This window comes from Anarhichas minor, unplaced genomic scaffold, assembly GCF_050575085.1.
Source record: "Anarhichas minor isolate MPS153535 unplaced genomic scaffold, ASM5057508v1 ptg000014l, whole genome shotgun sequence".
Taxonomy (NCBI): domain Eukaryota; kingdom Metazoa; phylum Chordata; class Actinopteri; order Perciformes; family Anarhichadidae; genus Anarhichas; species Anarhichas minor.
Window position 1 is genome coordinate 996,280 of NW_027466460.1, and position 15,938 is coordinate 1,012,217.

At 40.0% G+C, this 15,938-nt stretch overlaps 1 protein-coding gene across 1 annotated transcript; it reads left to right on the top strand.

Moving 5' to 3' along the window:
- The first annotated feature begins 1,712 nt into the window (after window positions 1–1,712).
- Window positions 1,713–15,592, top strand: cd5 (CD5 molecule). Its single transcript, XM_076091869.1, has 6 exons — window positions 1,713–1,828; window positions 8,968–9,360; window positions 12,450–12,584; window positions 13,226–13,276; window positions 14,668–14,733; window positions 14,922–15,592. The coding sequence occupies exons 1-6, from the start codon at window positions 1,777–1,779 to the stop codon at window positions 14,990–14,992; spliced, it is 768 nt and encodes a 255-aa protein (XP_075947984.1). The 5' UTR covers window positions 1,713–1,776; the 3' UTR covers window positions 14,993–15,592.
- Window positions 15,593–15,938: the final 346 nt, after the last annotated feature.

The following is a 15,938-nucleotide window of genomic DNA, read 5'->3' on the forward strand; positions in this document are numbered from 1 at the left end:
CATACCATGCATATCGATCTCATTCACTCCTCATATGAACAGATAAATGATCATCTAACAATGTCGTTATCGTACAGTTAGCCATCTGTCACCTGGATTGCTCTATTTACAACGGAGGTGACGCGTTAGCGTGCGAAACCTGAGCGAAACGTTTGTCCCACGTTGATGACGTATGAAGCGGTCTTTTCCTTTGTCCATCTCACATTGATGACGTATTGAAAGCGGGATTTCGTTCGATTTCACTTATTTCGCTTATTGAAAACAATGAGCAAATTTGGCCGGCTGCCATCGGGTTATGCAACTGAAGAAAAGTGCAAACAGTGGAGCTCGATATGCTTGGTTAAAATGAGCAAGTAAATAAGTAAATATAAACTAATATGCAAAGCTCCTGGTTAGCTCCAGTTGTACATTTACAAATGTTTTGTATCCAGCCATGTTCTCCTGAAGGAGAATGTCTTTGTTTGTTTGTTTCTTACATGAATTAATGCCTGAGAGGTTTGTATTTAACAGTATATTGTTTGCATCTTGCAATAAATATTGATATGTTCTTGATCACTTTGTGTTGTCTGTTTGCCTTTTCTGTTGAAAAATGATGGGTTTTGAGGCACTGCTGGCCTTTCAATGTCATTTATAAATGCTTTGTAAGGCATAAATAGTCCTCACTTTAGATGAGGTCACGCAAAACATTACATTACATTACATTACAGTCATTTAGCAGACGCTTTTATCCAAAGCGACTTACAATAAGTGTATTCAACATCGGTTTTCGAGAGAACAACTAGTCACCAGAAGTAATAAGTGCATGTCCCTACCTCAAACAAGCATCTAAGAGCATAAACCAGAGCCAACGTACAGTGCAGAAACAAAGGAATGCAATAAGTGCCACAAGCTAATATAAAAACAATAAGTGCAATAAGCTAGTATGAATACAGTAGATGACTTAAGTAGACTTACAGTAGAAACACTTAACTAACGTGTAGTAACTACCTTAATAAATCATGAATTAATCATGAATTACAGTATTAATACGTGTATATAAAGCATATATTAACATAGTCCCTAACCATAAATCATTATATATATATATATAAATGCATGAATAATGTACATCTAAATACGTTCTTGATCATTTACTAACACTTTATAAATTATCTTATTAATCATCTACAACACCTTAATAATTGGTTTGTAAAATATATAATACTTCATTTACAAATGGGGAATCCATCATTTATAAAGTATGAAAACACAATCATGAAACACATAATAGACGGGCTTATTAATGAAGAAAAAAACATGTATAACTGTTGTTATGAATAGCATACTAATGAGTGTTAATGTAGGAACAATGCTTTATAAATGATGAATTAAGTGTTTACTCATACTTAACTAACGCCTCATAGTGTGTAGTTATTATGAAGTGTTACCAAAGTGAATTTAGTTGAGAGTCACATAACTCTTCCCTTCACCTCTTCCTCCTACCTCTTCCTCCTTCCTCGCTTCTTATCATCTCTGCCTCTCTTCTGCAAGCTTCCTTTGAAGAGAGGAAATCTGCACTTTTGCACAAGCAGCAGCAGCGGCAGGCCGGGGATGAAGTGATTCACTCTATGGAGAGAGAGAGAGAGAGAGAGAGCGAGATTGAGGAGTTTTACACCTCTGCACCGTTTCCTTTCTCATCTGTTTTTCTGTTGTTGGCGTCTTGATCTCATTCTTGTCGTCTGTTCTCCTCCTGTCTGTCTGTCTGTCCTCTTCCTCTACTTGTTCATTGTTACTGTGATGGATCTCAGGACTGTTGTGACCTTCTCAACTCTTTTACTCATCGTTGCTGGTAAGTGCACATTTCTTTTGGGACATATAGAATATTGAAAAATAGAAGAATTGAGCAAATTAACTGGTTTGGTATGATGTTAGCTTTAACCCTCTGAGATGGAGTATTACTAGACCTGACCTGAACTGAAATTGAACCTTCCATTTTGTGACGAAGATCTTTCCCAGATAGTCAAAATGTCGCAACATAACAGTAGCTTTAATGTGTGTCTCCTAGTTGCCAACTTATGCAAAATTCCTAATAAATAGCCATTTGTGTGTGCTGATGCTAGCCTAATGCTAGCCTAACACCACGCCAACGCAAGCCTAGTGCTAGTCTGAGAGCTGCTGTTGGTTGACTTTCATGTTGATTATGTCGTAAAATGTGTTCCCATCTGTGGCTCCCAGTTCTACTGACTAATGTCCTGTTTGGTTGTAAAGTTACCTGAAGAAATATAATGACATCTAAATAGAGTATGAGTTTGATTCATAGACCCTGGTGCTCAGTTACAGAAATATTGTAGATTTAACAACGATTTATAAAGGTGAAGTGTGCTGTTCTCTGTAACTATTCACAACAAATGTTTGATAAATCAACTCAATGTGAAGTCAAGCTGAAAAAAAAAGTAAGCTTTTTGCTTTTTTTCTATTGTACAGACGCGAGGATCATGTTGTCCTGACTTTCCATCTCTTTAGTGTTGAATTTATTTACCATTCAGACTGTCAGAGGCCTCTCAGCCTGGTTCAACAGGGAAACCTCAATGTGTAGCTTGTCTTCCACCTTAAACTTGTGCATTCCACCTCAGTAAGTGGACCTTTCCTAATGCAGACATTTGGGCTTGTCAATCACCAGGTGGGACTGAGTTACTCATGGGTGCATTCCATGTAGGTGCTCTTGTACCAATGCCGTGGCGTTGTACAGGGTGGCTACCATTTACGTTTTTTTTACACCTGTGCTTTTCAGGTCAAACTGTCTGCTGTGAAAAAAGGTCTTTCAACTCAGTAAAACGTTATTTGGAGCGTGAATTACTAATTTGTGTGCATGCTTTGATGCACTGCATCAAATGTGTGCCAGTGCATCTTTCAGCTTTGTAACATAAAAGCTGTGACCCTATTGTCTACCAGACAATCATGGAGACATGGATAAAATGAAAATGCTGTCCGCATTACTATGAACCTCTGTGCTGCATTATGACCTGTTATCATAATCAAAGTAGCCCAATTCATCATCTCACCGTTTCCTAAAACAACATGTTCCAACCAACGCAGTTCTGTTTTTACGAACACCGTGCTTCCTACTGTGTTTCTGTTCAAACGGCCGGTATGGGCCCCTTGGTGCAGTAGTCGTGGAACCAGCTGTCATCAGTGGGATGCTGAAGGCATTACTGACTCACTGTGACAGCATTACGAAAGAACTAACTAATGATAATAGTGTAATACACCAAGAGGACTTAGATAAAGTAAGTCTCATTATTTACTAGTACTACTTTAATATTAACTGGAATGAACCGATGTTGTTTGTTTGATGATTCAATTATTTAATCTGCCTATAAAGTGTTAGAATTGAGTATTGAGCCTTGATTTTTCGCCGTAAATTGAAACCCAAAAACTGGCTGGTGAGACAACTGGAGTTCCTATGGAACATTATTGTTGCAAAATGTTTGCAAATATGTGTTTAGAGTTGTGTAACTGTATCTGTGTATGTGTAATCAGATTTGTAAATGTGTAAAACTCTCCGAATCTGTTAGCAAAACAACAAAATTAACAAAACTGTAAATGCGTACGTTAATATCATTGGCTGAAAAGTCGAAGTATTTTGCTGGAAATACAGACAAGTCACCAGTTACAATCAAGCAGGTCCTACGGCTCTGTCCGCACTGTGCCTCACTAGATAAGCAGCTTCCATTCCACCAGTCAGTCAGTATCTATGTACGCATTTACAGATTTTACAAATCTCAATGCACTTGCTAACCTGAATATTTTTTTTACACATTTACAAATCTGCTACGCACACACACTGAAAACACATTTGTAGATTCTTTTACACATTCACAAATTTGATTACGCATTCACGGACTGAGATACAGTTACACAACTCTCCACACACATTTGCAAATAGTTTTGCTACAATAATGGCCTCATAATATCCAGATTACTGTGTCAGGCCAAAAATGTACTTTTAAACAACTCTGTTTGTTGTAAATGCACAACTACAGTAAGACACCGCTGACGAAATCAAACTTGTGGCCTGCGGACCGGGACTTAAACCACCACACCCAAATAGTCAAATATCTACTTTAGAAAATCCACCACCACACACATATATTTGATATCTAATACGTTTTTGGGATAAATTTGTTTTTGATTAATTCTCATTGACAGTTCCAGATTCATCAAGATTGTCACTTCACTAAAAAAATCCTCTAAAGTAGAAACAAAAAACTCAACCCTTTGGAGCATATATATATAAGTACTATATATATATATATATATATATATATATATATATATATATATATATATATATATATATATATATATATATATATATATATATATATAGTACTTATGAAGTGTCACATACAGTATGTTCATATACGGACCTGGAATATCAACCTGTCAGAATAAATCAGAATAAAGCTGATTCTGATTCAATAGAATTAATGCTGGTGGGATCCGGATGGAAAATAATAATTACTTTAACCAGTTAGCCTACTTTTCAGATTCAGATATTACATAAAACAACGTGATCAGTTTCTAAAATTATATGATATTATGATTTCATGAAATGCATAAATACCTCAGTATAAACAGTACAGCAAAATCTGACACATTTGAATTGTTTCATAATATATATTGTTATATTGCCCAAACAATTGCATCTATATAATAATATAATCATCATTTATTTATAATATAATGTACTGTGTTATAATATACAGGGGTCATTCTGCTGCATTATGAGACTTTTACTTTTGATACTCGTAATACTAATGTACATTTGTAATTTCAAGTTCATATTTTGAATGCATATTTCATAAGAGAAGATTTTGACTTTTGGTAGATTTTTTTATAATAAAGTAAGGTAGCTCAGTATATCGGCCACCGCTGGTAACACATGTAAAGGTTATAGACGTTGTGTTGTAGGATATGAACTTCTACACTGAACTTCACTAAAACATTTCAAATGTCGGCCTCTTTCGTGGCTTATATTAATTACGCCAATCAGGTTTCAAACATGTTTTACTTGATTAAAGTGCAGATAGTATTTCATAGTGGCTCAAATTCTTTGAAGGTAATTTTGCATGTCAGGTTTTTCACTTGATACGACAAAATCTCGCTAGATTACAGAATGCATTTCTGGATTGCGTTGAGCATTTCATATTGTGTAAACCTATTAAACCCTGCGAAACTGCAGAAGCACATTAAGTGCACTGAGTTACAAAGCAAGTAAAGAAAACGCATCAAAAAAAATGAAGTTTGTTCAATGTTGAAATTAATACAGCTTTAACTACTGCTGACCACTCCTCGAGTATAATAAGAAAGACAAAGAACCAACTCTCAAAACTCAAACTTTGAACTACTTTCAGTGAATTCTAAACTTTAAAAATAAGTTTGTTCCCAATTGAAAGAAAACAACTGCAAGACATTTTCAGATTAACCTGGAGTGTTATCTAGCCATGCAGATAGTTTCGGTTCTGTTTGCAGAAGCTTTGAAATCCACGCCACTGAAACTTGTGCCGCCACCCCAACACAGCGGAGCTGAATAGAAACAGGTTCGTGGGGTTCAGAGCATTACAAGTGACATTTAAGAAAAAAAATAATGTTTCTGACTGTTTTTATATAGAACCAGTTTTGGTAGAAAATAGTTCCTAGTAAAAACCAAATATCTACATCGCTACAAACCACGATGGGTAAATTTGAAAATGTGTGAACTGGCTCAATTTGATATATTATGAATTTTATATTGTTTTGTATTGTTTAATTTACAATGCTGATTAAGTGAAAAATGAAAATGTTTTCTACGTCAGCATGTGTATGCATTCAGTAAACATTCAGTATAGCGTAGAAGTGCTAACGCTAGTTAATGACTCTGCTAATGTTAGCTCCACTAACGTTTTAGAAACGTATATCTCCTTCAACCTCTCCGGCAAGTATCATATAACGCAACGTTTCACCACAACAAGCTCCAAATCCACTAAACCAGCCTGATCATGAAGGACATCTGAAAACAATGAATGAGTCTATGGAGACCATTGTTGTCATTGGATAGTTGAACCCTGATCAGAGCTGGCTGATGAAAAAGTTATGATTGGCTGGTCTGTGTACGAGCGGCGGGACTTAGCAGGGTCAATTCTTGGAACAGTTCCAATCTCATTGCGTCATCATTAGGACATATCATTTGTCATTCTAAAATGTTCTTTCATTGTACACAACAGTCAGCTATATAATAATAATAATAATAATATAATAATAATGATAATAATAATAATAATAACAATGCTAAGCTTTATTACACATCACATTTCAGAACAAAGTTACGATGTGGCTGCCATGTTTATTCCATGGCTGGAATATACATTTCAGGACTGCATTGAAATAAAATCAACGATGATGTTGACGATTTCAACAATACAAGTTCAAATAGAAATAACATACACATACGTAATATAATAAAATAATGGGCATAACATTAAAAAGATGAGACATGTTTGGAATAAAATGATGTGCTTACATTAAAGCTAGAATGCGGGACTTTCACATATAAATGAACGTCCGTTACATTCAAGCCCTCGCCAAAAGAGTTTCACACGATGTTGTTTACGCCTACTGCTGCCGCCGGGGAAAGCTGTCTGTATTTCCCAGAATACCGCAGTAGTGGTGTCTGGTGTCTGTGGCGACATTCCCGCACTGAGAATACCAAAAGAATGACAATTGTTCCCAGAATCAAGTCTTTTTTCAACTCCACAGTAACGTCATTACATGAGCAGTACTCAAAGTGCCTTCAACCAACCTTGCTCACTCACGGAGTTCTTCAGAGCATCGCTGCTTATTCCAGTGCTCTGATTGGTTGCACGGTATTACCCAATACCTTGACAGGCAGAAAGCGGGGAGAGACAATAGCGGCAGAGAGACAAGGAGTAGAGCAGAAGCTATATGGTTCCAAGTGTCTGGAGTGATTGCTTGAGGTAACTAAAAGAAACTTGGCATACAGAGGAAAAAGTCCAAAAATAGAAAGTGATCGACGGTGATAGAGCGATACTGGGGGCGGGGGAGATGTAGCAAGCTCACCTGTAGAAATATGGCATATGCACGTTTGTGTAATTCAAATTCAGATTCAAATAATGCTATTTTAAATTACGAACTCTATCTATTCTGCACTCAAGCTTTAACAAGTACATTTTATTTTAAAGATGACTTATGTGAGGTAATTCTGCAATCAGTAAGTGTCTCTCTCTGAAGCCACACAGCAGGGGTGCTTCGTGATGTAAGAGACTGGATGTCTGCAGCTGAAGTCTATCGGCCGTGAGCATCCGTACTGTTGTACACCTGGTTAATCTGCTTTAACACGTGAGCTGTAGCTCAGCCCTCAAAATGTACAAAACTCTGCAGCAAGGTCTCAGTTACTAAGACATCTGCCCTCATCACCCAACTTCTATAAGAGGCCCTTTTAAAACCGCATTGATTGCACAGCAGACTTTGGATTTTAACTCGATCGCTACTTTAGATATGTTGGCTGTTTCAGACTCCATGTTCAAATGAGGGGAGTGATTAAGATATCACTGTCTCTCAATCAGAGTTGGCATCTTGTCCTACCAATAGCTGGTATGTTGTTTCATAAAACAGCTCTCCGTGGCATCAGCTAGTACGTGCACAAATACATGCATGCTGACACAAACACACAGACATTTTATAGGTCAGGCATTCACAGAACTATTTCTTCTGCTCAAGAACATGAAATTAGATATAAACTGCAGTAATACTGTAAGTAAGCTGAAGTAAGCTTGTCGTTGTTGTTTTTTTAAAGATGCCTCCTGGTGTGCAGTGCTGTGTGAGTCTACAGGACTTATAGTAAAGCTGACTATCACAGGGTAGTATAAGCCTTCTGTCAGCGCCAAGCCTGTTGGTTACTGCTGAAGATGGAAATCTTTAAAAACACCTCACAAATATATAGTTTCATTTTTACAAAAGGCTACGTAATTCCCTAAAACAGCTGGTCACTGTAGCTCTTAGCAAATGTTACTTAAACATGAGGAAATAATGTATTTGCTGGGGACTATTTTCAGCGATGGATTAATCCACATTTGATGCGAGGGAGTATTTGTGGCAGCAGGACGGTGTATATGGGATTGAGTCTAAATAATCTACAGTGTGTTCATGGTGATGAGGTGACATGTCACACAACATGTGCAACAGTGTGGCTCATTGATGTGTTTTTAATCCTTTTGGATAACAGTTGAGCTTTATGGCACAAATGAGATATATCTGGGTTTAATACACACACACACACACACACACACACACGCTGCTACAATGCTTCAGGCTTCACACTCCAGGCAGAGACCACAAACTTAAAACTATTTAATTATTTGAAGAGTATTGTAGGCTATTTCCTCACCTTTGGTACATAACTATCCTATCTCATATTATAAAATACACGCTAGGCAGGCAGCAACTGGAGGATTTATAACAGGTCAGCACAGCAGCCGGTTGTATATCCAAAAATGAAAAGAAAATGGAAAATAATTTGTGAGAATAATTGCACATAATTAGAAATATAAAAGTAACAATGATGCACATAGTTTCTTTACTTATTTGAAGGTATCCTACTTTTAAGCAAACTGCACAAATTAAAAGACATAATCAGTAAACATAATATAATAATACTTCCCTTACGTTTATGGCCCATATATGGACCCCGTCATACGGACCACTATGCTAAAGGGACAATTTGGGGTTCAGTATGGCCCACTTGTGCTGGTGTCAACAAATGAACCCAGCAGGTTTGAACATCCAGTGGAGTAGGATCGAGAATTTCATTAATTTTATTTTTACGTAATAGTGGGCCAGAACAGAATGATACTCCTCTTAGTGTGAAAGGATCTTTTGAAACAGTGTGTTGAACTGTGTTCCCCATACTAACAGTTCCTTGTCTTCCAGGACAAGACCAAACAATTGCTCAATCTCCCAGTCAGACCCCCAGCACCAGCAGGGACTATTCTAGCCGCAATACCACTCCAACAACCACTGCTCGCCCCATCTCCAACCCCATCAGCTCAGCACCTGCCCTGGGTCTTCTCACAATCACATGGAGTAAATGGAGTAAATGTGAAGGAGATGTTACCCTGATCCTCTCCAACTCCTCCTTGACTGTTTGTCAAGGCAGTGAAACAAACATCCAGAGTCTTCTGAGAAATGTGTGTAAAAACCAGGAAGGTTGTAAAGACCCACCGCACTGGAACAAAGGCAGTCCCACGGCGAATGGCTATGACATCACAGAGAGTGGAGCAGTGAAGAAGACCGAGTGTCAGCCACTGAGGGTCAAATGCACAGGTTGGTCTACTGTCTGTGTGCTGGTGCTTGTCTTTGGATGTGTGTGTAAGTGAACTAATGTCCTCATGTGGGCTGACCATTTATACTACGCAGCCTTTAGGAGGCTAACACGATGCAATGCATAACGACAGGAGATGAGGTATCTAAACATACACTCCCTCATTTTGTCATAGGTAAAACTATTGTAAATGGTAAAGGGTAAATGGACTGTACTTGTATAGCGCTTCTCTAATCTTCCGACCACTCAAAGCGCTTTAACATAACATGTCATTCACCCATTCACACCCATTCATACACTGATGACAGGGGCTATTATGCAAGGTGCCACCTGCCCATCAGGACTATCTAACATTCATACCCACTCACACACCGATAGCACAGCCTACGAGAGCAATTTGGGGTTAAGTGTCTTGCCCAAGGACACATCGACATGGACTAAAATACTTGAGGAACCGGACATCCGGGATGAGGACCACTGTGATGGACATGAGTCTGCTGGCTCAGCTCCCTCCATAGTGGGTGCTCTACCTGGCTCTACTTCCTCCCAGTTGGGAACACTGAACGCCGATGATGATAATAAGGAATATGGAGCTTAGCAGCAACGGCTTTTTCCTTGTCTGTATTATTTGCCCGCAGCTGAGGCACCTTTTCAGGACCTGTCGGGCATCATGAAAATGATGGTAGATCTGAGAGACATCGTAATTTGAGTAGAGCAACCTGCAACTGCTCAGCGTCTTTTAGCCAGAGATATCTACCAGCAGGGGCCGCCGGCCAAATGTCATTGGCCGTGGTCTTGCTTCCCATAGCTCCGGCTCTTCTTAAAGGTGGCTTTTTCCTATCCAGTAAAACTAAAAGTGCTGGTATCTTACTATGGGTCCTTCACCAGAGTCCACAATGACACAGGGTTTCCCACAGTCCCACCACTGGAAAAAAGCATCCATCCTCTTCCTGAAGGCCACTATCTTTGGCAGGCGTAGCCCCACACACCACCATCTCCTCAGGACCAGGTTTATGTCACCTCACTGAAAATAACATCTCCCTGTTTTCCTCCACTATCTCCGCTATGGCTACTCAGCCCGGGGCTAGCCACGGACATCAGGAAGGCTATGACAGCTGTCTTGACCCTCACAATGGATTCTGTAGTGGTGGCGTCTAGAATTATGACATTGCAAAAAAACAATGATGCAGCAAAACATATGGCTCCACATTTCACAGATTCCCCCCAGATCAGACAGGAGTTGTTGGGTGGTCCAATAAACCGCAATGGGCTGTTCGGACAACTCCTCCAGAATGCCATGGCTCATCTGCAAGACGCAGCCGAGGAAGCAGAGAGGGTGAGGAAATACAACTTCTGGAGCAAAGCTGCACCTCAGCAGCTGCATCATCTTTGCGCGAAGAAGAGGCTCCCTCCAGCAACTGCTACCGCTGCACCTCAACGTGCCCTGGCTCCAGGGTCTCCTCCTCTCCTGCTGAGATATTCTACTCTGGCGACTGAGGCCCAGTAAGCTCTGCGCCATCGCAGTAAAAGTCAGCGGCCGGCCCCCACCTGGTCCAACCCTGCCGCCCCATGTCGTCAGTGCCAGTGACAGGATATGGGTGTCTCATTCCAGCTGAGAAACAGAAACACAACAGCCCTTTTTAGGGCCATGAATGTGCTATAGAAATAAACTTGTTATTGCTATTGCTGAATATAATTTTATATATTTTTGCCCATGCACGGCATCTTCCGACCACCCCGCTAGACCAGGAGGAGAGGGAAGCGAGGCGCGATAAGGGCTAAGCTACCCCAGTTTAGACCTAAAGGCTGCTCCTGGCTAGTATCCAGTCGCGGGAAGGTGCATTTAATAAAATGTGACAGGAAACAGGAAATCAGAGAGTTTTGCGCCCACATTTACAGAGACCTGCCTCCAACGCAACGCCCCCAGATCAACCTGCTCTTGACGGGCCGACTGTGTTCCAAACAGACAGAACGTGAGACTCAGTAGGATGAGAGAGCGACTGTCACAGTGATAGGGCTGCCAATTCTCAGGCTTTGACTGAGGGACTTGTGTAATTGACTCGTTTCACATGCTCTCCTGTCAAACCTCCATTTTCTCACACAGTGAAAACAAATTTTAAACTTAAACAGTATACCTATAAGTGGATAGGTACAGGCACACAACAGCTTACGTGCACGCTCATAATAATATTTAGAATAAACGGCCCTCAAAAATGTTACCTCAATATAATAGGCAGGATGAACAGTATGAACCCGTAAGAAGCTCAGTTGTTGTTTGAAACTGAAAAGAAAACGCATTTTATAAGATACAGACAGGTACAGGCTTATTATCGCTTACTGAGTGGTGTTTTATTCAACATGTTATTAATGATGCCTCATGTCTCAGATGGATGTATTTTTGCACAAAGAATGGTCCTGAGGGAGTTATAAACAGAGCGAAAATACTTTCAGTAAGCTATTTTTTTGTTTAGTGAATCCCATTTCTATACATTGTTTTGTTCAGAAGGAGGACTTTCTATTCAATTCAATTTTACAAGTAAGCAGAAATATCTGAAAGCAGGACATATAGTTTGGTATAGTTTCACAAAATGTAAAAGGCCCCCTATTGGAATAGTGGTGAAAACACAGAGCTTTATTTTCTTTCTTTTAATTCTAGTTTTGCTGCAGAGCACCAAATCTAAACCTGCACAACACTTAGCAGGCATACCTGTACGCACACCTAAATGAGCTTGTATGGTAGATGTGTAAATGCATTTATGTAGCGCCTTTCTAGTTTTCCAACAACTCAAGGCGCTATGGAGGGGAGCTCGGGGTTGAACTGCCGATCTCTTGATTAGAGGATGACCCGCTCTACCTCTAACCATAGCCTCCTAGTTCTATCCATTGTCAGTCTATGTTGATTGTTGCCGTGCATTCAGAGGTTTGGTCAGAAATCAGACGACTTCAGTAGGCGCTAGTGAGGCGTTGATGTTAGTAGCAGAATCCTTTGACACCGTGGACGGATTGAGGGGCCTGCCCTTGCACCAGTCTGCGAACATGCACCAAAGTGTCCCATGTTTATGTGTGTTTGTGTTTTTGTGTGTGTGTCCAGTTGAGGAGGTCCTCCAAGATGTAGAGGGGCAGCTGCAGGCCTACAAAGTGGTGACAGCTTTACTCTGCTGCGCGCTGCTGGTCCTGTTACTGATCCGCTTCACCAGACCCACCGTCAAAGCCCTGCAGAAGAGAAGTGAGTACACACACGTACACACACACACACACACACACACACACACACACACACACACACACACACACACACAGATGCATATGCATAGGCTATATGTTTGTATGTAATCAGTACTTACTGACCTGAAAACTCTGACTCTTAAGACTCGTCAGATTAAAGATTATGTCCAAGAAGGGAATGTTGATTTAAATCCAAAGGATTCTGTCAGACTGATACAATAGAACAGATCGTATGGGTGTGGTGCTGGGGTGGGTCTTCAGATTCTCATTCAAATGTTGCTAAATACTGATGCATAGTGCATGGAAGGACGCCCCGCCCACCTCAAAACAAAGTGCACAGAAAATAAAATAAAAACAGGAATCTCTCATGTAAAATCCCAATTTATTGTAACTTTGACAGACTTTAACTGTTCATGTTGAAACCCAGCACTGATAGTAAGACGCTGATTAACGACATATATTTTCAGGGCCTTGAAGGGCGTCTTCACAACAAGTCTCTGCAGTACAAAACAAGAGCCCCCTGGAGTCCATTGTTAATAATGACTACAACTTTCAGACTGAGAGAAAAAATGTACAGCTAATAGTTCTTTACCACGGCAGTAGTTACATACATGTTCAGTGGTTTGGTTGCTGTGTTTTCAGTATCAGAAAGGAGGCAGAATCGCTGGGTCGGACCAACACAGAGTCACAGTGGTGAGTCACACACACACACACACACACACACACACACACACACACACACACACACACACACACACACACACTTAAGGGCTACTGAGGTAAAGTATGATTTGTTCATGTAGCAACATACCAACATGAACTCACACACACAGTCTTAAAGGGATAGTTGTTTTTAAGTAGAACAGATCACTGCTGGGTGACTTCAGAGGCGTGGTCTCGATCCCCATCCCTGACCTTTGATGTAGCCTGCACAGCCAGTAGGGAAGACGATGAATTCCTTGGCTTCTCCCCCGCTTCCCTGATATGTCTTTACCTGACTAGCTCCCTTGAAACACCTTTGGCTTGGGCTGTGTCCATAGCTTGAGAGATAGACAACCGCTGTAACCATTAAAAAAATAAATCCTCTGTCCATCAATGATGAGAGTGGCTGGAGGAATTGGGCTGTGTTGGACCCTTCGAGTCCTTCTGCTGTGTGGACTTTGTATCTTCTGCTCCTCTCCTCCATGTCTGCTTGCTTTAGCCAGTGTGGCCTCGTGGATGGCTAGCATTTTCAGTGTTGTTCTCAACATCAGACCATGTGTTACCCATCTTTTCCTGTGTCCTTTCCCATCTGTTGAATTTGGTCAAAGTGTGATTCAAGGTAGCAGCGTTCTCCAGCCTCCGTGTCACATTGTCCCCTCGTTTTCAATCTATCACTAATAGACAAAGATTTTTTACTCAATTCAGCCATTGCTTCTTAAATAAGATACTCAATTCAGCAAAATTATTTAAAAGATAGTTGTCTCAATGGAGTAAATGAACAAAAGTAAAAAGACTTGGTTGAGCTGATTCAATCCATGTTGCCATCTTGTCCAGCCAATCACGTGACTCATCCATTTTCAAATGTTCTTGCGATCAACATTGTATTGTGTGTGTGTTTATTTATTATTCCTCTGTGCCATAGAGACAACACATCAATAAGCCACACTGTTGCACTGGGTGATATGTTCCTTCATTACTATGAACACACACACCGTTTATTTTTACTCATCCAACATACACCGTCCTGCTGCCACAAATACTCACTAGAGCACCAAATGTGGATAAATCTGCTGATGAAAATAGTCCACAATACACAACGCACTATTTCCTCATGTTTGTTTTGTAAAAACTAGTGACCAGCTCTTATGAAATGACGTGGAGTCTTTTTTTTTGTGAAACTATACATATGTTGAAGATTAACATCTTCAGTCGGAACCAATTGGGATTGAGGCTGAGATCCACAGACAGGAAGTATTAAGAGAATTAGTAACAGATTGTTGGTTTGGTTTCTGCACAAGAGATTTGATGTCAATAAGAACAATATAGAACACCAAATGTATACTTTTAAAGTTAGTCTCTCATCTGTTTATGTCTCTGTTTAGTGTCTTATCATCGAGGAAAAACTGGAGTTAAAATCAATGACGAGGAGAAGAGACTGTCCTACCCTGGTAACACTCACACACACACACACACACACACACACACACACACACACACACACACACACACACACACACACACACACACACACACACACATATTTAGAATGTGAAACCAACAAAGTGAGCTCACTCTCCTCCAGTAGTAATTCTATTGGTTTAAATCTGATTGCTTTTCCTGTGTGTTGTCAAACCAGCTCTGGAGCGACTGGCAGTCATTGACAGCAGAGAGCCGTCATCCAACAGGAACAGTGATTATAACTTCTGACAGGTATCCTCTTCGTGCATCATCATCATCATCATCATCATCATCATCATCATCATCATCATCATCATTCATATGTGGGCTAAAAATACGTTTTTACATTTGACTATTTCTGGATTTGTTTGTAATTGGAATTACTGAGTATTCAAGAACATGTAAAGTTGATCATTCACCTCTTGATATACCTGCATTGGCTGCCCCACGTACTAAAACTTCAGTTCTAACAAGTTTGTACAACCATCCATGTATAGTATCGTATCTAAACTCAATTTAGCAGCCTTTTTTAATGAATGACACCGGAACAAGTTCTATCATCCCTACCGAAGTTATATTCAGATGTGATAATTTAATGGAATCGTTTTGGGGTTATTAGAAGGTGTATTTTTTACTTTTAGCTAGGCTAGTTGTTTCCTCATTCTTCCAGTCTTTGTGCTGACCTAATCTACACACAACCTGGACCGAGTTTCCAATTATATTAAATAAACGCTCTGAGTATATTGATTCAAGAAAACCTGATTCACTGACATTGTAACATAAGTTTTGTTTGTGATTTTTGATTATTATTGTGAACTTTTTCTTTTCAGTAAAATGATCTAAGTTGTGTTTCACGTGATTTGTTGTCTTAGAAGTAGGTGAATGGAAAATGTTGTAGACTTTGGGCTGAAACACAGAGAGGAGGAGGAGGAGGAGGAGGAGGAGGAGGAGAGAGTGAGAGACGAAGGTGGTTACTAAGTGCAGAAATGTGGTTTCCTCTGCCGTTGATACAACTTCCTGTTTCTGTTATTTCTGTCGTTCCAAATCTCTTTTCTTCCTTCACTCTTTCTCTTTCTTGTTGTCTCCTCGTGTTTCTTTTAATGCCACCTCATTCTTTTCATTTGTTTCCTGTCTTCTCTTTTGTCTTCATCCTTTTTGTGTCCTGTGTGATGAAGTCAGGGTTGAGGTTGTTTGT

Coding starts and splice junctions, on each gene's coding strand:
- cd5 (XM_076091869.1), top strand. CDS start 1,777: ATGGATCTCAGGACTGTTGTGACCTTCTCAACTCTTTTACTCATCGTT. Junction 9,361..12,449: donor ACTGAGGGTCAAATGCACAG/GTTGGTCTACTG, acceptor GTGTGTGTCCAG/TTGAGGAGGTCCTCCAAGAT. Junction 13,277..14,667: donor ACCAACACAGAGTCACAGTG/GTGAGTCACACA, acceptor GTCTCTGTTTAG/TGTCTTATCATCGAGGAAAA.